This window comes from Piliocolobus tephrosceles, chromosome 19 (genome assembly GCF_002776525.5).
Source record: "Piliocolobus tephrosceles isolate RC106 chromosome 19, ASM277652v3, whole genome shotgun sequence".
In the NCBI taxonomy this organism is placed as follows: domain Eukaryota; kingdom Metazoa; phylum Chordata; class Mammalia; order Primates; family Cercopithecidae; genus Piliocolobus; species Piliocolobus tephrosceles.
Window position 1 is genome coordinate 23,779,158 of NC_045452.1, and position 22,342 is coordinate 23,801,499.

General features: G+C 60.3%; 3 protein-coding genes across 10 annotated transcripts in view; 1 reads left to right on the forward strand and 2 right to left on the reverse strand.

Annotated features, from left to right (window-relative positions):
- SEPTIN3 (septin 3) overlaps positions 1 to 22,342 on the forward strand; it is a 429,247-nt gene that overhangs the window by 331,998 nt on the left and 74,907 nt on the right. The gene's annotated exons all lie outside the window — the stretch shown is intronic.
- Positions 1,311 to 6,739, reverse strand: SHISA8 (shisa family member 8). 2 transcript variants are annotated; one of them, XM_023221865.2, is made up of 4 exons: positions 5,783 to 6,739; positions 2,822 to 2,955; positions 2,026 to 2,172; positions 1,311 to 1,771 (listed from the first exon to the last, which is right to left on the reverse strand). In XM_023221865.2, exons 1-4 carry the CDS (start codon positions 6,310 to 6,312, stop codon positions 1,386 to 1,388), a joined length of 1,197 nt encoding a protein of 398 aa, XP_023077633.1. In that variant the 5' UTR covers positions 6,313 to 6,739; the 3' UTR covers positions 1,311 to 1,385. The 2 variants fall into 2 exon arrangements, with proteins under 2 accessions (XP_023077633.1, XP_023077632.1); XM_023221864.2 differs by having other exon boundaries at positions 2,026 to 2,457.
- On the reverse strand, positions 16,297 to 18,121 carry TNFRSF13C (TNF receptor superfamily member 13C). 2 transcript variants are annotated; one of them, XM_023221863.2, is made up of 3 exons: positions 17,877 to 18,121; positions 17,328 to 17,564; positions 16,297 to 16,776 (listed from the first exon to the last, which is right to left on the reverse strand). In XM_023221863.2, the coding sequence occupies exons 1-3, from the start codon at positions 18,010 to 18,012 to the stop codon at positions 16,595 to 16,597; spliced, it is 555 nt and encodes a 184-aa protein (XP_023077631.1). In that variant the 5' UTR covers positions 18,013 to 18,121; the 3' UTR covers positions 16,297 to 16,594. The 2 variants fall into 2 exon arrangements, with proteins under 2 accessions (XP_023077631.1, XP_023077630.1); XM_023221862.2 differs by having other exon boundaries at positions 17,328 to 17,567; positions 17,877 to 18,099.

Consider the following 22,342-nt stretch of genomic DNA (forward strand, 5'->3'; position numbering starts at 1 on the left):
CTGTGTAGGCACCATGACTCAGCCCCCACCCTCCTCCTCCAGCTCTTCACAGCTGTGGGACTGGGACAGGACCGTGGGCCCAGGGCTCTGTCCTGGTGCTTCTAGGCCTTGGTTTCCTTAACAGCCTAAAGGGACAGGGAGGTGGACTCTTCAAGTGGCAGGAGCGGAGACCAGGCCTGGTGGGTTCTGGGGCCTCGGGGCAGCCCAGCCAGCAGAAGGAAAGCTCCAGACTGTTTATATATACCCTGGGAACAGGGAACCCTCCCTCCCAGCCAAACTGCCTGTTCCTTGCCATTCCAGCCCAATCCAGGAGGGTCCTAACCTGGGAGTCTGCTGGGTGACCTTGAGCAAGCTACTTAGGTCTCAAAACCCGAATTTCCTCCTCTGAAAAGACACACCTCCCTTGAGGCTCTTGCGAATTTCATGAGAAAGGCCAACAAATGGTGGCCATTGTTCTTGAAACAGTACACTACACTTCAGGTACTCAGGAGGGAAAGAGACCCGCCTGGGTGGCTTTGCTGAGGTCACACACCTCAACCAGTCACAGCCCTGGCCCCCAGCCTCCCCAGCGTTACCTGGCACAGAGGAGCTCTGTGGATGGTGCACGCAGGCTGCTAGCAGTGCCCTGGGCCACAGCCAGGTGCCGCAAGCCCTCCCGAAGGGGCACTGCCAGGGCCCCTGCTCCAGCTTTTCCCCCATTTCCTTCAGAGAAGCTCCTGGGAGGAGGCGCCCCCAACCGGAGCACCAGATGTCCACACAGCCCACACCCATGAAGGGGGGTAGCCCCGGGCCAATCTGGCCAAGCGACCTGCAGGCCAGGGGCCGGCCCACAGCCAATGGTCAGTGAGCATCAGCCAGGTTCAGCCAACTCAAGCCACAGAGTGGGGCTGGAGGGGGCTCACCTTCAGTATAGGGTATGGACCCCCAACTGGACCTCTGGCCCAACAGCCCTATCCTGTGCCTGGGCCTTTACATGGCTGAAGTCTAACTGTTCCCTCTCCCAGGGCTCCCACTGGCGTGGGCATTAACCCTAACATTGAACCCTGCCACCCTCTCCAGCCACTTCCCCCTGGCTCCGGCCCGCGCACTGGAGCAGTCCTCCACCCTTTGCACTCGCGTGCACTCTGCCTGCACTGCCATCTGTCCAGTCAATGACCGATGCTGCCTCGCAGCCACGCTGAGGCGTCTTTATTCTCAGGGGCAGGAACCACAAAAAAGGGCTTATGTACAAGACGAACCCATGGCCTGCGGGCTCCAAGACACCAGTGCCGTTAAGGCAGACAGAAGAGCTGACCTTAAGGCCAGCGCTCTTCTCCCTGTGGCCTGGGGCTCCAACGGGCAGACGAGGGCCCTAGCCCATGCCTCGAGGGGACCGCGGCCCTGCTTCACACGGTGACCTCGGTCTTGCTGTTGGTCCTTAGGTACCGGGACCCGCGGCCCGCGCCGCGGTAAAGGCTTGGGGGGTGCGGGCTGAAGGTCTCGGGCATCTTCTCCACGCTGAACTGGCGCCGGGCCGCGTGACCGGGCCGCCGAGGTACCTGGAAGGCCTGAGCCGCCGGGTGGCCGAGCGGGGCGGTCCGGGCCGGGCGACTGGCCGTCCAGGCGGCATAGGGGCCCCGCGCAGCAGGGGGCGCGTAGCCCGGTGGGGCCCAGGGGCAGGCGTCCAGGGGCGCAGGCAAGTCCGGGGCGGGACGCGGGGCCCCCGCCGGGGGTTGTCGCGGGGACGGCTCGAGGGCGGGAAAACGCTGGCAGAAGTCCCGCGGGCCAGCCTCTGCGGGGACAGGGCAGGGAAGAGTCATGCCGCGCCGAGCACCCAAGCTCCGGACCAGACAAGGGGTCCTGGCTGGAGGTGGGGGCGGGGCTGGGGCCGGCCGGGGGCGGGGCCCGCTGGGGCGCGGGAGCCGATTGGCCGAGCGGCCGACGCGCGAAACTGGGAATTTGGCACTGGGAGCTGGGGCCCTGCGCCTCAAAGTCCCGGAGCTAGTGCGCCCGAGTGCCCTGGCGCCCCCCGCACCCGCCACTCACCTCTGGCCTTCAGCGTGGCTGCCTTGAACGTGGCGTACTTGGCGTAGTCGGGCTGCAGCGTCAAGCTGCAGCCACCCTGCAGCCGCGGGCCGCGCGGGGGCCCCAGGGCGGCTGACCCCAGGGGCGCCTTGCTGAGGCGCTTCTTGTCTGGAGCGAGGAGTGAGACGCGGCTCGGCCCGATACCCCGGGTCACTCCGCCCTCGCTGTCACCTCTCCGCAGCCCTCTCCCCGAGGCGGTTCGGTGAGAACCTGGGGGACCGTTCTCCCGGCGAGGCTGCGAGCCAAGCCTGTCTTCGCGGCAGCCTCCAGCGCCGGGAACAGGGCCTGGCTCCGGGTCACGCGCAGCGGCGGCGGCAGCCAGCCCGGGGGGTGCCACCCTCATGAACGGCTCGCCCGGAGGCGACGCTCGAGCCAGGCGCGGAGTCCTGGGACCTGCTCCCGCCGAGATGGGGGATGTCTGAGGAACAGAACCCAGACGGGGCGTGGGGGCTGCCAAGCCTGCCTGCCTCTCCAGAGACCCGGGGGGAGGCTCCGGAGCCGGAGCCTCAGACCACAGGCCCGGCCAGCAAATCCTGTATCTGGAACCTTCCTCACACATCACAGTACCCCAGACTCGAGGCCGCAGGACCCGTGGGGGGTCCCTCTCCATCCCTGGGAGCTGGCTGGCCGGTCGGGCCCCTCACCCGCAAAGGCGGCGGCTCATTTCCACCGGGGAAGCCTCCACGCCCCAGCCGAGGACCCCCTCTCGGCCTCTCACGCGCCTCCGCGTGCTCAGCCCCGCCCGCCACCGACTCACCTGAGCTGTTGTGGGGGGAGCCCCGGGGAAGGCCGTCCCCCATCTGCACCTGGACACAGTCACCCAGGGGCGGGCCCAGGGTGGGAGGCAATGGCTCCTGGGGGCTCGGCTGCTTCAGAAGCTCCGTCAGCGCCCTGCGGGGACAGCGGTCAGGGGTGACCCTCTCAGTCTCCTACCTCATCAAAAGCCAGCCCCCGCCACCACCGTCTCACCGTGTGGCCCTGGGCAGTTCTTTCAGCCTCTCCAGGCGTTCCTCTCCAGTGCTCGCAATCACACACGAGCTTCCCCTCCCAGGCAGTATCTGCCAGCCTCACCTGTGGCCCCAAGACCGCTGCTTCCCAGAGCAGGTCAGGAAACTCTAATGAGGCTCCCCTTCCCTCCCCTCCCTGGAGGCCACTCTCCGGAACCTTCCCCAGGTGAGCCTCCCCTCCCAATGCAAGCTTTCTCTGCTTTCCTGCCTCTCCTCCCAAAAAAACTGCTACTCATTCTTCAGACCTCTTAGCGGCCTCCTCCAGAAATCCTTTATTTATTTATTTATTTATGAAGCAGAGTCTCGCTCTGTTGCTCAGACTGGAGTGCAATGGTGCAATCTCGGCTCACTGCAACCTCCAACTCCCCAGTTCAGCAATTCTCCAGTCTCAGCTTCCCGAGTAGTTGGGATTATAAGGTGCCTGCCACCACACCTGGCTAACTTTTGTATTTTTAGTAGAGATGGGGTTTCACCATGTTGGCCAGGCTGGTCTCCAGCTCCTGCAGTCTCGGCCTCCTTGGAGTAGTCGGGCTGCAGCGTTTACTTGTAATCCCAAAGTGCTGGGATTACAAGCATGAGCCACCGCGCTGGCCCAGGATGCCTTATTTACCTGCCTGCCTAACTGCCCCTGCAGCTGTGGCTTCTGCTGGGACCTGGGATAAAGCTGCCATCCCGGGCATGAAGGATAGATGGATGAGGGAAAGGGGATGCTGGGAGACCCCCTGGTGGCAGCCCAGGACCCACAGGCTGTGTGACCTTGGGCAGCCACCTCCCTGGACCCATCACCCAGCCCCCACCCAGCTGTGATGTGACAGTGTCTGTGCAGCCCAGCTGCCTTCAGAACCCGGAACCCATGATTTTCTCCTACTCAGCCTGACTCTCCTTCTGGGGCTGGAGCCTCAAATGGCTGATTTGTGAAGGGCATTCAGGAGGCAGGATACCAGGGATGGCCAAGGTTTGGCTTCAGGTTTGGTGGCAGGGTCTGAAACAATCCTAGTACCTGCCTGGGCTGACCTTCCTGCCCTGCCCACCCCACAGCGGCTCTCCTCTGTGGTCTCATCTCTGGGCAAGCACCGCCAGCTCCTCTCTCCCCGACAGCTGAGTAACCTCCACGCTTTTGGGCCTTTGCACAAACTCTTTCCAGATGCCCCCCACCCAAGCCCTCTGAGAAGCCTTCCCTGGCCTTCAGCCCCAACACAGCAGAATGAAGGGTGAGAATCATGGGGAGGGCAGGAACTCAGGACACACCCCCACACGAGCCTATGCTCCATTCCAGGTCTCCCCAGCAGAGAAAAGGGAGTCAGGGGGCCATGGGAGCCTGAAGCCCAGAAAGGAGAGGGGACTGACCTACACCACACAGCACAGCAGGGGTGGGTGCCGCCTTCCTGAGGCATCACCAAACCTGCTGTCCCATCCCCAGCAGGTGCAGGGAGTTCAGGATGAACATGTCAGCTGGGCTGCCGCAGTCACCCCTCACCATCATGGCCCTCAGTTCCTTTTTCCCCGCCCCTGTCAAAGACATACCCAGGCCTCTTCCGTGCTACCCTAACCCAGAATGAAGGGCCCCCAAATTTGGGCAGCCCAGCCCCTACCCCTGCAGCATCCAGAAGCCAGGCCAGGAGGCTCCACCTCCTGAAGGCAGTGCAGGAGCTGAGGGTGGAGGCCAGGGTGCCAGCCCAAGCTTCACCCTATAGCTCTCTGGGAGGAAGTGGGCACCGTGGTTTGGGGAGCGAGGGGTGCTGGAGTGCCAAGGAAGCCCTCACTCCCTGCCTCTGAGGCCCAGGAGGGGGAAGCGTCCACATCCGGCCCACCAGGGCATGAAGGCTTCTCTATGGTCACTTCTACATACCAGCCCGTCACATTCGGTGTCAGCCGCCCACAGACCCAAAGGGTGCTGGGACCTGGTGGATGAGGAAGGCACAGGACCCAGGGCATGGGGGTTGCTGGGGGCATGTGAGTGCCACGTGTGGCATGTGGGTGGGAGTTCCAGGGTCAGGACACATAGAGTCCCAGAGTCCTCGTTCCAACCGAGGAAGGGGACCTGGACCCTGTAGTGCCCACTTCACACCAAGCTCAGAATGCAGCAAGCACCTGTCCTGGCCTCAGCAACACACGACTGTGTTCCAGAGTCCCCTTTCTACGCAGGGGGAGCCCTGACCTTCACCTGGGAGCTGTGGCATGGGGTGAGTGGGGGGAGGCCTCTGAAACCCAAGGAGGGAAGGGCAGCCCTGAGTAACAGCTATGGGGGCAGGGGAGAGGTGGGAGGTGGAAAAGGGGAAGGAAGAGTGGGGAGAAGCAGGAGATGGGCACCCAGAGAGCCAAGCGCCCCTTCCTTTCCCTGTGCCCAAGACGCCCGGTCACCCTCCTGGCCAGCGGCGCCCCTTACCCTGGACAGTGACCCGGTGCCCTCTGTTCAAGGCTACCTGCCCCCCCTCAAGCCTCTCCGCCCTCCAGAGGCTACTTGATCAGGGAAAGGCGGTGCGGCGCCCAGCACGGGCGGAAGGTCAAGGGAAGTCAGGGCGGTGTCAGGTGTCTCCCTGATGAAGTGGGGAGGGGGGAGAGCGGGGGGAGAGCGGGGGGAGACGGAAACAGGAAAACCCAGAGAAGGGGCCTGCTGGGAGGACCAGCGCTTCGAGAGAGGCGGGAAGGATCAGCGGGCAGGGAGAGCAGTCCGAGGAGCAGGCGGGGGTCCCTGGGAGGCGCGCGCTCACCTGGTCACGGTGCGCCGCGCGCGCGGGCTGTGCGCCCTCTCCAGACCCAGGCGCGCCCCGATGCCGGCCAGCACCAGCAGCGCGGCGACGCCGCACACCGCGTAGACGGCCGTGTGGCTGCGCTCGCGGCCCGGGTCCCGGGGCGCTGCGGTGTCGCGGGCGCGGGCGGGCGGCCGGCCTGTCTGGACCCAGGCCGGCGTGTCGTAGTTGGAGCAGCGGCTCTGGTCGAGGCGCCGCGGCCCGTCGTGGCAGCAGAAGCGGTAGCCGCACGTGCCGCAGCAGAAGCTGTAGGCGCCCGAGCTGCAGTTGAAGGGCGGGTCCCACTGACCCATCACGTCGTAGTAGCCGCGACAGCGGTCGCCCCCCGCCGGGGCTGTAGTGCCCGGCGTCGCGGGACCCTGCGCCTCGGGGGCCCCCGCGCGGCCCGACGGCGGCCGCGCCAGCAGCAATGCGAGCCGAAGCGCGAGCGCGAGCCGGAGCCCGGGCGGACAGCGGCCGCCGAGCAGTCTCCGCGCCCCGGCCCGCGCCATCGGGCCCGCGCCTCCCGCTACTGCGCCCGGTGCATGGCCGGGCGCCGCGCTCCCTCCGACTCGGCTCCTCCGCTCCCGCAGGAATCGCGCTGGCTCCCGACGCACGTCGCCTCGGCTGTCCGCCTCCTATGGGGACCCCAGCCCCGAGTGGGCTGGGTTTGGAGCTCCGAGGCTGCACCTCCGGTGGGCGCGTCCTCCGCCCAGGTTCACCTCGGACCCGAGCTGCCCGGTCCGCGTCCTGGGATCTCCCCCGGGCCGGGCAGCGGGTCCTCGCCTGCGCGCGGCCCCCGACTTCTCCCCGGCCCGGCAGGTGTGCGGGTCTTGGCCCTAGTGGAGGCCGCGCCGGGGCCGCGAGTCGCCCGACTCCGCTACCTTCCCGCCGCCTGCTCCGTACAGCCCGTGCTCTGGCTCCGGCTCCGGCTCCGGCTCCGGCTCCCGCTCGGGCTCGGCGCGGGCTCGGGCGGGCGGGGGAGGGAGAGGAGGGAGGGCGGGGGGAGGCAGAGCCGGGGGAGGAGCGCGGCTGCCGCGAGGGGCTGGGGGACAGCAGGGCCCGCGCAGCCGGGGGTGTCCCACAGGGGACCCCCCCACAAAGACTGCGCCGAAACATTCCTCGGAACTGGGCGCTCTAAGGGAATCAGCTCTAGGGCCCGCGACTAGAGCGTTCCTGTCTTACAGGTGCGGGAACCTGTACCTTACAGGCGCGGAGGTCAAAGCAGCCCGGTATTGCCCCGGGACGAGCGGGACCAGCCTCTCACCTCCTTCCCGTCCCCTCTGTCCGTTCTGATCATAACATAAGAAGAGCCCCTTCTCCTCTCGGCGCCTCTATTTTCCCACCTGTCAAATGGGAAGGACTTCCCCTGGCAGCGCCGCTTCAGAGGGCCAAGGATTTACCCCGCGGCGCGAGCCCAGTTCCAGAACCTCTCGAACGCTGGACTGGGGTCCAGGGATGTCCCCATCCCCGCGTCGATGGGCATGGCCTGGCTGACGCACTTCCGCGATCTGCTCCCTGCCCAGGTGTGAGGAGAGGGGGATTGGGCTCGCCCCTGCCCTGGAAAAGGAAAGCCTGGAAGAGGAAGACCTCCGCCCTGCGCCCACCCGCAGGTCCTTTTACAAACCGAGGGGTAGGGTGTGGGGGCCCTTAGGAGCCCGGACCTGGTCCCAGCACGACCCAGTGGTGTTTTCGGGGTTGAGTTGAACGGGAGAAGGTGCTGGTGCCTGGCTTCTCCCTGCCTCAGTATCTCATCTTAACATCAAAAACTCTTCCTGGAGGGCAGACTCATAATCTGCCCCTTCCAGGAGGTAGGGGTCGATATGGAACCTCCCTCTGTCCAGACGGAAACAGCAGGAGGGCAAGGACTGGGCGTGCAACTGACCCAGTGTGCAGCTCAGGCCTCTAAATGAAAGGACTCCAGCGCCTAGTTTCTGTGAGATGAAGCATTTGGGGCTCCCTAGGGTCCTTCCTGGTCCCCTTTCCATCCATCCTTCACTCAGGAACTGGGACCAGCTTATGAAAGTGGAGAAGCTTGGGGAGAAGAGGAAGGATTTACATTTTAAGGAGGATCAAGTCTGTTGCCTGACATGAAGGGCTGACAGGCTAATTTCAGGTATTAATGGGTTCAGACAGGAAGAGGAGGTAACCTTCCCTCTCAGAGCTTCTCCTTGTGCCCTGGCCAAAGACAGCCTGTTCCCCCCACCTACACACACACGTGCACACACACGTACACACACTTCCCATCCAGTCCCGAAAATCCACCCTCATTAAAGGACTCCTTATTACCAGTTTAGAAGAAAAACACAGATGAACAAAGGAATTAAATGAAATTGTTTTAATCCCATGGCCAGAGACAACCACACTAAAATATGCCACACTTTACATCTAGATTGCAACTGGTTTGTAGCTTACTTTTTGCCATCCTTAAACTTTTGGTTTGGCTGGGGGCAGTGGCTCACGCCTGTAATCCCAGCACTTTGGGAGGCAGAGGCAGGTGGATCATGAGGTCAGGAGTTGGAGACCAGCCTGACCAACACGGTGAAACCCCACCTCTACTAAAAATACAAAAATTAGCTGGGCGTGGTGTCGGGCACCTGTAATCCCAGCTACTGGGGAGGCTGAGGCCCGAGAATCGCTTGAACCTGGGAGGCAGAGGTTGCAGTGAGCCGAGATCGTGCCATTGCACTCCAGCCTGGGCAACAGATTGAGACTCTGTCTTAAAAAAAAAAAGAAAAAGAAAAAGAAACTTCTCATTTGTGATTCTTCTCAGAGCTTCTGAGCTCTACTTTCTAGAGCGTCCTTTCCTGCTTCCTTAGGGGGCATTCCTAGAAATGGAATCCGTGGCACAACCCGCACCGCTGGTATTGAAGTCCCCACCGCCCTGGAGGCTGCCGGGGCTCTGAGGGGGCCACTTCTCCCACCTTTCCCACCCGTTGCTGGGCACTGGGTTGAAAGAGGCTTGTCTCTGCCCCCTTGGAACTGGGGACTCTTCCAAGTTAGGGTGACCCTGATGGGTCAGAGCAAGTCTCCCAGTGCTCCCCCTTTCTGGACCCCCTCCTGCCCCCACTGTTCTGGTACTGGGTGCTTTCCTCATGTTGACCCCACCCCTTTAGACCTTCAAATACATGTACATAGTGACAGCCATTTGTCCGATGAAGGAAGTGGATTCCAGCCCCTCCCAGGGACTGATGTCCAACCCCCAACACCCCCCCCCACATACACTCACACACACATGCCTTCCTCCCCATCTCAATCTGATTCAGTGGTCAGTCAGCAGCCATAGGTAACCACAACTACTGGGCCTGTACCAGGCACTGGATACCCTCTCCTCTCCATGGGAACACCTGGCCACAGGGAGTGAGTGGAGCAGGAAAGGGCAGCTGCGAACACAGAGCCCAGCTGACCCTGACTGGCTGAGTCCTGGGATCTGATCGCCCATTCAGCTGACACTGCCCCAGGTGCCTGGCCATGTGCTGGGTGAGGGGATCTGGAGATAGAGCAGCCCAGCTGAGGAGTGACCCCTTTGCCCTGGACCCCAGGGTCTCTCACCCCATCAAGGCTCCAGGGCACCCACCCCTTATCTCTTCTGCCCGCCCCCCTCCACTACCACTAAGCCTGTGTCACCAAAATTCATCCATTGATCCAGGCTTAAAATAACCCCTGGCATCTGCAGTGAGCCCCGCGGGGCGGGCAGAGGAGCTGAGTCCCTGCTCCTGAAGGGCACCCGCCCCGCCCCCAGCTCCCAATGTTGGCAGCTCGAGTGTATGGGTGTCTGCGTGTGCTTGGGTGAAAGCAAGAGTGTGCATGTCCAGGGCTAGCATGACTCTGAGGGCCCTCCCTGCACAGCGGGCATGTGTGTGCACACATGTGTGTCACACGCATGCTCCTGTGCACAAACGGCCTTCCTCCATGTCTAGCCCTCACCTGGTACTCAGTTCTGGCTGGGGAAGGCCGGGGGACCTGAGAGGTGTGGACATGACAACCAGCTTGTGCTGGGCCTCAATGTCTCCATATTAGATGGTTGGTGACCAGTCTGCCAGCTCTGCTGAGCCCTGGGAAAGGTTTGGGATTTCCTAGAGAGAAACTCAAGACTCAGAGAGAGGAAGTGACTTGCTGTGACTGGCACACAGCCAGGAAGGGCAGGGTCTGGCCTAGAACCTGCACTATGAGCCCTCAATCCACATTGTGGCCAGTTCAGCACACCCTGGAAGCACTCCTACCCCACAACAGGGCCCTCGCCAACACCTGATCCAGGCTCACCTGCCCCCTGCCTGGACATGCAGGCTGCCCTCTCTTCCTGGAATCCCTTTCCAGCCCCACATGCCCTTTCTAGGTTTTATTTATTTATTTATTTTTGAGATGGAGTATCCCTCTGTTGTCCAGGCTGGAGTGCAGTGGTGTGATCTCGGCTCACTGCAACCTCTGCCTCCTGGATTCAACCAATTCTCCTGCCTCAGCCTCCTGAATAGCTGGGATTTATAGGGACCTGCCACCATGCCTGGTTAATTTTTGTTTTGTTTTGTTTTGAGATAGAGTCTCACACTATCACCCAGGCTAGAATGCAGTGGCTCGATCTTGGCTCACTCCAATCTCTGCCTCCCGGATTCAAGCGATTCTCCTGCCTCAGCCTCTCGAGGAGCTAGGATTACTGGTGCCCACCACCACACCTGGCTAATTTTTGTAATTTTTAGTAGAGACAGGGTTTCACCATATTGATCAGGCTGGTCACGAACTCCTGACCTCAGGTGATCCGCCTGCCTCAGCCTCCCAAAGTTCTGGGATTACAGGCGTGAGCCACCAGGCCTGGCCTAATTTTTGTATTTTTAGTAGAGACAGGGTTTCAGCATGTTGGCAGGGTGGCTCTGGAACTCCTGACCTCAAGTTATCGGCCGGCTTTGCCTTCCCAAAGTGCTGGGATTACAGGTGCGAGCCACTGCGCCCAGCCTTTATCCTTTATTTTGGAGCCAGGCTGACAGGGTTGGAATTCCTGCTCTCCAGGGCCATTCAACCTTTCTAGGCCTCAGTTTTGTCATCTGCAAGATGGGCTACCGGCATTTCGGCAGGGTTACAGGGAGAAGCAGTGGGCCCCGGACAGGAAACACCCAGGTACATGCGGCCTGGTGGGAGCTCCCACTGAAGCCAGGCTGAGAAGACCATGACCGCGGATGCCACCCACAAGCCTCCGAGGCCTCATTCCTAAACTCTTCCATTTCCTCAATGATGCAGTTACCCAAGAAGCAGAGGTTCTTGGGGGACTCTGGGCTCCCTGCTGGTGCAAATGCCGGTACCAGGAGGGGGTCTGGAGGGAGGGCCCACGGCTGCCTTTGTCTCCCGCGAGGCATCTCTGACTCAGGCTCCAGCTGCCCGTGGGAGGGAAGGGGCGCCCAGGCTCCTGAGGTCGCCAGGGAGCGGCGGGACTGGGAGGCTGGGAGCTGGGGCTCGGCACCCCCGTCCTGATGCCCCCGACACCGTGTCCCCGGCCCGCACACCGCCGTGCCTCAGGATCAGCACTTTAGCTGTCACAGGTAGTCCCTCTGCCTGAACACTCCCACGGGCTCCCCCTTCAGGACCCTCCAAAGCCCTCAGTGTACGTGCGAATCCGTAGCGGACACCGAGACCTTAGCGCGGGAACCAAGACAGGACAGAGCTCCGCGGAGGCCACAGCGCGTGCACGGGGACAGGTGCGCTCTCCCCGCCAGTCCCCCTGCTCCTGGGTCGCAGTTTCGGGCCGAGGCTTCGCCCTTCAGTCGGGGCCGTGGACCGCATCCAGGCCCCCAGGGCTCGGGATGCGCCTGAGGACACGGACTCCCGAGGGCGCAGAGGTCGGGAGCCCGAAGCAGGTGCCCTTGGCCTTGGTCCTGCCCCTTATCCGGTCCCACGCTTTTTCCTCGCCCCTTGGCCTTGACCCCACCCCTTCGGCATGCCTCTGGCCCCGCCCCTTTCCGACCACCTTGAGACTTGGGGTCCCTCAGACCCGCCTCTCTTCTTGACCCCGCCCCTCGGCCGCACCCCCCCAGTCCCCGCCCCAAGCCCAAATCGCCGGGGGCCGGTGGTGGCCGGGGCTGACTGCAGGAGCCGCTCAGAGACTCACCCGTCCCGAAGTCCCTGGATTCGGGCCTGGATCCTAGATTATCCGCAGTCTAGGGAGTGGAGAGATGCCAAGGTTCCCCTGGGTCCCGGGACCCCAGTAGGGTCCCGGTTGCTCCCCGACTCTGCCCGCTATTCCGCTATTTGGGGCAGTCGTTTCTACCGCACCCCCATTCTCTCTCCCCCGCTCCTGGGGTCATGAGGGCAGAACTAGGCCTGCTCACACCTCCCTGCTGGGTGTGTTCCCTGGCCCTGGCAGGGGTCCCTCTGTCCCTACATGCCACATGACCTCTTTAATCTTCAAGGACAGCTGGGTGGCCCTCAAGAGCCCCATTTTGCAGAAAGTTGAGGCCCAGGGAGGTGCTACCAGCTTGTAGAGATAGTGCCGTGTTGAGCCATCCCTGCTGAAACGAAGGCGAGGGGCCTTCCTCCCTGGCCTCACCAGCTGGGCTCAACCCCTCCCGGAGCCCCCAGCCTCCGGCTACCAGGCAGGAAGTGAAAGGGGCCTGCAGGAAGCCCCAGGAGGAAGCGAGACTTCAGCCAGCCCTGCCCCCACCGGCCAGGGTCCTGGGGACCTGGTTGAAATCAGACCCTCCTTCAGGAAAAGCTGGCCGGAAACACAGGCTCGGAGAGGGGCCTTTTCCTTCAGTTCCTACCCTGAAAACGGCCCTTCCAGAGTCTGTCTGGGATCACTCTGACCAAAAACAGAGATCAGATAGGGAGAAAATCTGAGTAGTGATGAAACCAAGGGGTGCGGCCTGGCCTCAGTCCCGGAATTCTCCGCTCCCAGGGAGGGTGTCCAGGGCAATGACCTTCTGCTGGGCAGGCATGCCGGCCAGGCGCGGGAACCCAGGGTTCGCCCAGCTCCGTCACCCACCTGTTGTATCTTGGGCAGGATCCCGTTACCTCATAGGGCCTCTCTTTTCCTATCTGCAAACTGGACCATATAATCACTGCTGGATGATGTGAAATGGTCTAGATTTGCAGGAGAAAAAATGGACCAACAGGGACCTTTAAAAAGGTCAAGCCTGCGACAGAGCCCAGACTCCGTCTCAAAAAAAAAAAGGTCAAGCCTGGCCGGATGGGCGCGGTTCTCACGCCTGTCATCCCAGCACTGTGGGAGGCCAGGCAGGCGGATCACCTGAGGTCAGAAGTTCGAGACCAGCCTGGCCAACATGGAGAAACCCTGTCCGTACTAAAAGTATAAAATCAGCAGGGTGTGGTACTGCATGCCTGTAATCCCAGCTACTTAGGAGGCTGAGGCAGGAGAATCACTTGAACCCAGGAGGTGGAGGTTGCAGTGGGCTGAGATTGCACCACTGCACTCTAGCCTGGGCAACAAGAGTAAAACTCTGTCCCAAAAAAAAAAAAAAAAAAAAAAGGTCAAGGCCTTTGGCACAACAACTGTGCTGGGAAACAGAGACCCCTGAACATGACCATGTGGAAGGAGGCCATCTTGGCCACAACAGCAAAAACCAAAGTATCCAAATGCCCGGGTGGAAAACCTTACCATGTTGAAAACTTTATTGTGAAGTATTTAAAGAGAGAAAAACTTACCAAATATTAACATGATGGTCAAGACATGAATTTGTGTGTATAGAATGATTACAATTATGTAGAAAAATACACCACACACTCGAGGCCTGGGGTTACTGGACACGGGTCATGTCTTCCCTGACTACATCATGGATTCCGGTCCAGAACTTCCAGATTGTCTACAAAATGCCTATCTTCATTTTTTTATTCAAAAAAATGTAAGCAAACACCAACACCCCACCCTCCCCCTCCAGGTGCTCTTATAAAGATCAAATGAGGGATCGATGTGGCGGCTCTGGGTTTCAGTTTCCTCATCTGTGAGATGCATAGGAGAATTATCTAAGGTTCTTTCCTGTCCTTCTCTGGGGACCACAGGCTGGGAGGAGAACCTTGCATCCAACCGCTCATTTGTCAGAAGAAAAAACTAAGAACTCAGGGGAAACTTCCTACCGGCTGGCGGGGCCAGAGAGATGCCCAAGGTTTGCATGTCTGGGCCCCAGAGGGGTTTCACCCACCCTCGGGGTTTTCACCTGCTGAGCTAACCCTAGCTTAGCAAAAGATGGGGTGGGAGATGGGGTGTCCAGGAGAAGATGGGGTGGGAGGCAGGGTGGCCAGGAGCAGCTCAGACTCCCCCAACCCCAGATGGAAGGGGAGTGGATGGCTGGGCCCATGTGGGCCTGACCCCACCAACCCTCTCCCATACCTACTGCTTGTCACTTGACCTCACCCTGTCACCTGGCTCCCTGGGGGCAGGGGCATCTGAGATGGGTTCACGGAGCAAGTAGCCAGGCAGAGACCTGGATGTGAGTGGCCACTGTCTTCTGAGCTGGGCACACAACAGGTCCTTGGGACAGGAAGCACTGAGTCCAGAGGCCTGGCAAAGGATAGGAGGGGCAGGAGAAGCAGGGGTCTACAGGCAGCTCTAGTGGCGGTTCAGGGGGAAGCAGGCAGAAAACATCTGATGCATGGAACAGAACATGCCCAGGGTCCAAGAGTGGAAAGACAGTGCCCAGAACTCCACCTTTTGACTCTTAGTCCAGTGCTCCCTTCCAAAGATGCTAAGCTGCAACAAGTTCCAAGGAAGCTGCCCAGGGTGGAGTCCAGCTCAGGAGGTTCGAACCCTGTGCAGGAGGGCAGGCAGGAGGCGGCTGACTGGGAGTGCACAGTGTCATCCAGGAGTGGAAAGAGACAGTCTTGTCCCCAGGCCCCAGAACAAGGAAAAGCTTGGGGCTGTAAGAGGAGGGAGCAGCTTCCACTGTGACGGTGGGTGACCAGGGGACTGGCACAGGATGGCCAAATGAGCCCAGCACTGGGGGGCAGTGCTGCAGGGGAACAAGCCAGAGAGAGAAGGGAGTTCCAGGAACCTCATGTCCACCTGGTTCAAGGTCACAGGCCTGCCCTGGCCTCTACACAAAGGAGACTCTTGTAGGTCCCAGCCCTTCCGTGTATATGGCTGAGCCCTTCCGTGTATATGGCTGAACGTGCTGTGTCTTGGAGCAGCTGGGACCTCAGGTGGACCCTGAGAGAGCTGCCTGCCAACATGTTCCTTCAGCTTGAGTTTGGAGTCCAGCCCTGGAGGCTGCGCATCTCCTCTCAAATGCAGGCTTGTGGCTCTAGAAGCTACCCCTGGGGTCAAAATGGCATCTTAGGTTCTGGTAGATTGGGCCAATCTCAGGGTTGACCCTGGGATACAGATACCTGAGAATCAGCAAAATCCAGTTCAATCTTTTCTCCTTTGTTATTTCTTAAAATAATCTTGTACTAAATCCCAAAGCAAGCAAAATCCATGAATTGATGATGCACTGCTGCCATTTGCATCAGTTTAAAAGCAGGACGGCTCTGAGGGCAGGTATTAAAGAAATAGAGGCCAGGCCCAGTGCCTCATGCCTATAATCCCAGCCCTTTGGGGAGGACTGCCTGAGGCCAGGAGTTTGAGACTGGCCTGGGCAACATATCCAGACCCTGTCTTTAAAAAAAAAAAAAAAAAAAAAAAGATTAGCTGGGCAAGGTGGAGCACCTGTAGTCCCAGCTACTCAGGAGGCTGAAGCAGAAAGATGGCTTGAGCCCAGGCTGCAATGTACTGGGGACCCATCATTGCACTCCAGCCTGGGTGATACAGCAAGAACGTGTCTCAAAAAAAAAAAAAAAACAAAAACAAAAAACAAAACAAGACCAGGTGCGGTGGCTCATGCCTGTAATCCCAGCACTTTGGGAGGACGAGGAGGGCGAATCACGAGGTCAGGAAATCGAGACCATCCTGGCCAACGTGGTGAAATCCCGTCTCTACTAAAAATACAAAAATTAGCTGGCTGTGGTGGTGCGTGCCTGTAATCCCAGCTATTCAGGAGGTTGAGGCAGGAGAATCACTTGAACCAAGGAGTCAGAGGTTTCAGTGAGGTGAGATCGCGCCACTGCACTCCAGCCTGGCGACAGAGCAAGACTCGTCTCAAAAAATAAAAAAAATTAAAAAATCAGCCGGGCACGGTGGCTCAAGCCTGTAATCCCAGCACTTTGGGAGGCCGAGACAGGCGGATCACGAGGTCAGGAGATCGAGACCATCCTGGCTAACACGGTGAAACCCCGTCTCTACTAAAAATACAAAAAACTAGCTGGGCGAGGTGGCGGGCGTCTGTAGTCCCAGCTACTCGGGAGGCTGAGGCAGGAGAATGGCATGAACCCGGGAGGCGGAGCTTGCAGTGAGCTGAGATCCAGCCACTGCACTCCAGCCCGGGGGATAGAGCAAGACTCCGTCTCAAAAAAAAAAAAAAAAAATTAAAAAATCAAACAAACACAAAAAACCACCCAGCTACAAATTAGGCATCCTCCCACTTGGTCCTTTTTCAGATTCATTTTGGCTTGATGGTGCCTTCCCCATTTTAAAAGCGGTCTCTTACTCATAGCGCCCCAGCCTTTTGAAGGCACAGGAACAGGAGCTGGGCTCTACCACCTTCAAGGGCTGTCAAAGATGGTGTGGTCTGAAGCCAAAGGCGAGCACACCAAACTCCATGGGGGCTGAACACTGTGGTCTGTAGTGTCTGTGTTTCTGCAGGGTTAGCCTGGTCCCAGAAAGAGGGCATGTGCGTGCTGGAGTGAAGAGCTAAATTTGATTTCCAAGCCCCTGGCGGGGGTCCAGAGGGAGGGCAGGGGCCACCTCCTGCCAGCTCCCTGCTATTGTTGCTCAGGGCCGGCCGTCTTGGTGGTCACCAGTTCAGTGGAGCCCAGCTCTGTGGCTGGCACAGGGACACTGTGGCCAGGTGGGGTGGTTCCTGGGTCTTCCCCCAGAGGAGGCCAGGCAGGAGCTGCGGCATCAGAGATTCCCGGAGACAGAATGATGACCTTGTCCAGGGGCTCTGGGGCAGGGCAGAGGGGATAAAGGCTCGGTACTGGGTCACAGCCTTCCCTCCCTCCCCTAGAGGACTCCTCTGGAGGGGCAGTACTCCATCAAATGAAGCCCACTGCAGGGTGGGGAGGGGTGGCACACGGCTGACCCTGAGTCCAGAGGCCTGGCCACTGGGGAGCTGGCAGGGCAGGGAGTTGGGGAGCTGGGGCTCAGTCTGGCAAACCCTGCAGGGATTTGTGGGGGAACCAAGCTCCGTTAGACTCCCAAAGGGCAGGACAGGCTCCTCCTTCAGACGGGGCCCCCTTCCAGCCAACTGTCTCTTCCTCACACTGGGGTCTGGCAGGGCAGAGCTGTTCCTGGCTCCGACCACGGTCTCAGGGGCAGGACTATGTCTCCGTCCTCAGCCTGAGCTCCTCAGAGCAAACTCTTTTCCGCTCTCTGTCTCCGTTTCCCCTTAAAGCCCTTCTCTCCCCCCAGGGGCCATGCATCACCCCCTGGGGCGTCCCGACACCCCAACCCCTGCGCCCCGCTCGGACTGGTTCCCCTACATACGGAACTCACCGTCCTTGTCCTTGCCTCCGTCGGGGGCCTCTGCGAAGGACGCGCCGCGAAGCCGCCGCTGTCGTCGCCTCCAGCTCACCAGGCCCAACAGGACCAGCGCCAGGACCAGTGCCAGGCCCAGCAGCGCGGGGGCGCCGAAGAGCAGCCCGGGCAGGGACAGCGCCGCCTCGCCGGCCCCCGCGCCCACCGACTCCTGCGGCTGCAGCGCGGTCCTGGGCGCAGAGCTGCTGGCAGGGGCTGCTGCGGGAGGGGAGAGGGAGGGAGGGCAGGGGGCCGAGGGGAGGGAGGAGCGGGGACGGGGTGGGGAGGAGGGGGGCGAGGCTGGCCGGGGAGGGGAGGGACAGCCGGGGGGGGGGGGCAGTGGACAAGGGGAGGGAGAGAGGCGGCGGTGAGGGCCGAGCGGTGATAGCGGGCCCCTCCAGGCCCTGCCCACAGGGTCCTTTCAGCCCTCGGCGCCCCCGGAAGTCGGGGCTCTGCCTTCGCCCTGGCGGTCGGGGCCCCGTCCTCCCCGCGGCTGCCGGCGCCGCGCGCCCGGTGGGTCCTCCTTACCCGGTTTCGGCCGCGGCGTGCGCAGGAGCCCGCAGGCCACGCAGTGGCGGACCAGCAGGTCGAAGCACTCGGCCGGGACGCAGGGCGTGGGGGCTGGCGCGTCCCTGCCCCGCAGGCTCCGGGGCCCTCGCTTCATGGTGCGGGCGCCTCCGCACAAGCCGTGGGGACTGAGGCTGAGTGGGCCTCCGGGGCCCTCAGGGAGGAAGCGGGGGGCGGGGGGAGCACTCTGCCCTGCCCTGCCCCCGCCTGCTGGGTGGGACCGAGCTCTCCTGGGGCCCCCCTTTCTTTGTTTCTTTTTTTTTTTTGAGACGGAGTCTCGCTCTGTCGCCCAGGCTGGAGTGCAATGGTGCGATCTCGGCTCACTGCAAGCTCGGCTTCCCAGGTTCAAGCAATTATCTGCGTCAGCCTCCTGAGTAGCTGGGATTGTAGGCGCCCACCGCCATGCCCGGCTAATTTTTGTATTTTTAGTAGAGATGGGGTTTCACCATCTTGGCCAGGCTGGTTTTGAACTCCTGACCTCGTGATCCACCCGCCTCGGCCTCCCAAAGTGCTGGGATTATAGGCGTGAGCCACCGCTCCAGGCAATTCCGTCACTCAACCAGCACCGCCTGGGTGGGCCCTCTGCTGGGTGCTGGGGCTGTCTGGGGGCAGACCAGAGCCTCCTCTTGGGTAGGGAGGGGGATGGGCCCCGCAGCCAGGACATAGACCCTGAGTGGTTCCTCTGCTCCCTCTAGCCAAGGCCGCTCCGTGACCTCGGATGCTCCCCTGCCATCTCCCCCACCCCACTTGTCTCCTCCTTTAGGGAGTCCTCCTGCCCTTCCTGGACAGAGCCAGTTGGGGACATCAGACACCTGCTTTTTTTTTTTTTTTTTTTTTGGAAACGGAGTCTGGCTCTGTATGTACAGTGATGCAATCTCGGCTCACTGCACCCTCTGCCTCCCAAATTCAAGTGATTCTCCTGCCTCAGCCTCCCAAGTAGCTGGGATTACAGGCATGCGTCACCACGCCTGGCTAATTTTTGTATTTTTAACAGAGACGGGGTTTCACCATTTGGCCAGACTGGTCTCGAACTCCTGACCTCAGGTGATCCACCCTCCTTGGCCTCCCAAAGTGCTGGGATTACAGGTGTGAGCCACAGTGCCCAGCCTGACATCAGACACTTGTACCAGGGCCAAGTAGCATGTGGGTCTGCCCCAAGGGAATCTCACACTTGTGCTGATGGGGGAAGACAGCCTCGCGGCAAGGGTACCAGCTCATGTCATCCTGGAAGGTGGGCTGGAGGCTTCATGGAGGGGGTGATGGTGAAGTGTTTGCCAGATGGAGTGAGGTCTAGGGAACAGATGGGGGTGAAGGCCAAAGGGGAGCAAATGCTTGGAGGCCCAAACAGGAAATCCAGGGAGTGCTGGGACCAAAGGGCTGGACTGGGGCCTTATCTAGCACATTAGGGAGCTTGGACTGTGGCTGGGGGACACGAGGGAGCCACCGGGGCTTTGCGCAGGGAGCGCCCAGGAAGATCTGCCTATGAGCAAGGGACCTGTGACTGCAGTGGAGGGAAGCCTGCCCACACTGGCTCCTTTTCTCCAGGGCTGTGTGTCCTCTCCTGCTACCTCTGTGTCTCACTGCGGGTCTCTCCTGTCTATCTCTGCTCTCCAGTGTTTGGGGTCCCCAACTGTCTGTCACCCGTGTCTCAGACTGAGTCTCAGAAGCACACACAAGCCCCCTCAGCCCTCCTGGTCACATGCTACACCCTCCCCAGGGCCAGGGCTGGAGGGGCCTCTGGGAGCTCAGGGCTCAGCAGGGAGCATGGGGTTAAATGCCATGCGTGCCACCCAGACCCCTAAGCACTCAGGGCTGGGGGAGCACAGTGAGAGGAGAAACTCAGGGGCTGGGGAGGGGAGCTTGAGGGCAGAGGGAGACCCTGAGCAGCAGCGAGGGGTAGGCAAACACTCCACGCAGAGGGCAGCAGGGGCTAAGACTTGGAGAGATGAAGGGGGAGCCTGAGCTGCTCTGGTGGCAGGCATGGCCACTGCCACAGGGGATGCTGGGATGGAGGGAGCACCTGGGTTGCAGATGGGCAGGGCACCAGGCCCTGGGCAGTGCAGAACCTGGGGGTGTCTGGGTAGGGGAGAGATTCTGAGCTATAACTCTAAGGGACCCTCTCTCTGGCACTGTGGCCCACATCCAGGACCGGTGGCCCAGGGCAGGGGATGATGCAGCGGCTGGCCATGGAGTGAGGGGAACAAGGCTGGCCCCCAGGTTTCCAGCTTGGGAGACCCTGAAAGTTCACAAAGAACCCCAGTCAGCCAGCCCTGACTGGTGGGCACTGGCCCACCCTCCCTATCCCCTGCACATGGGCCAGCAGCTCCCAGGCAGGAAGGTGTGGGCGGAGGGGAGCTGCAAAGGAGAAGTGGGGCTGGGGGCAGGTGTGGGTGAGCGTGGGTGTATGGTGATGTGGGCGTGGGGGCAGGTGTGGGTGAGCGTGGGTGTACGGTACGGGGATGGGGGACAGGAGCCTGGAGGGGAGCCAGGGCAGGGAAGGCCTCTTTGTGGGGCAGAGGAGTGGGGACAGAGCCAGAAGACTGAGCCATAACCCTGCCACCCACACGCACATCCATCCCTGCTGGTGCTGCCGTTACCCATTAGTGAGGGCTGCAGAGACCTGAGTACCAGCAGCTCATTTAGCCCTTGTGCCAGCCATGTTGGCAGGCTGAGGCTTGTGGGAACCCAGGAACAGGGAACCTGTCCCTGGAGAGGGTGGCTCAGTGAGGCCAGAGTCAGGAGAATTTACAGGAGTTAGGAGGAGGGAGCCCGCCTGCCCCAGGTCTGCATTTCACAGCGGAAGCGCTGGCTACTCTGACCCCCAGCAGAGACTGGAGGAGGCTGCTCTCAGGGCCAGAGAGACTGGGAGGGCTAGAACCCACTGTCAGAGTTCCAGGGTCCCTCACCTTGGCCAGAGAGGGAGGCCAACTGCTAAGAGCAGCAGACGCAAATGAGACACCCACTCATGTGACACAGATGTTTGCTGGGCGCTCCCTATGTGCTGGGCCAGGTGCCGGGACAAAAGGCCTGCAGGATTCGTGTCTGTGTTGCGTGCAGGTGCCTGGCCTCACATGAACCTTTCTACTTGGGCCTGCTAAATGGGGTGGGGGCTGCAGCAGGCCCTGTGTCGCTGCTTGGATGACAAAACAGTTAAGAGGAATTCACAGTCAGACCAATGTAGGGAATTAGTTTACTCCCCAATGTATTCTTTTTTCCCCCATAGCTTTTTTTTTTCTTTCTTTTGAGACAGAGTCTGGCTCTGTCGCCCAGGCTGGAGTGCAGTGGCGTGATCTCGGCTCACTGCAGCCTCTGCCTCCTGGGTTCAAGCCATTCTCCTGCTTCAGCCTCCCGAGTAGCTGGGATTACAGGCATGCGCCACCATGCCTGGCTAATTTTTTTTTTGTATTTTTAGTAGAAATGGGGTTTCATCATGCTAGCCAGGCTGGTCTTGAACTCCTGACCTCAAGTGACCCGTCCACCTTGGCCTACCAAAGTGCTGGGTTTACAGGCATCAGCCACCACACCTGGCCTCTTTTCTTTTTTTTTTTGAGACAGTTTCATTCTTGTCGCCCAGGCTAGAATGCAGTGGTGCGATCTCGGCTCACTGCAACATCCAACTCCCAGGTTCAAGCGATTCTCCTGCCTCAGCCTCCTGAGTACGTGGGATTACAGGCACCTGCCACCATGCCTGGCTAATTTTTTGTATTTTTAGTAGAGTTAGGGTTTCGCCATGTTGGGGAGACTGGTCTCGAACTCCTGATCTCAGTTGATCTGCCAACTTTGGCCTCCCAAAGTGCTGGGATTACAGGCATGAGCCACCACCCCAGGCCTAATTTCTTTATTCAAGTCTTTTTTTTTTTTTTGAGATGTAGTCTTGCTCTGTTGCCAGGCTGGAGTGCAATGGCACGATCTCGGCTCACTGCAACCTCCACCTCCCGGGTTCAAGCGATTCTTGTGCCTCAGCCACCTGAGTAGTTGGGACAACAGGCACGTGCCACCACGCCCAGCTAATTTTTGCATTTTAGTAGAGACAGGGCTTCACCATCTCTACTGGTGAGCCTCTCTATTGGCCAGGCTGGTCTCGAACTCCTGGTCTCAAGCGACCTGTGTGCCTCGGCCTCCCAAAGTGCTGGGATTACAGGAATGAGCCACCACACCCGGCCACCATACTCTACTTTTAATTCACTGTATACTCTTTTTAAAAAGATAATTTGGGGTCGGGTGCGGTGGCTCAAGCCTGTAATCCCAGCACTTTGGGAGGCCGAGACAGGCGGATCACGAGGTCAGGAGATCGAGACCATCCTGGCTAACACAGTGACACCCCATCTCTACTAAAAAAAAACAAAAAACAAAAAAACTAGCCGGGCGAGGTGGCAGGGGCGTCCCAGCTACTTGGGAGGCTGAGGCAGGAGAATGGCGTAAACCCA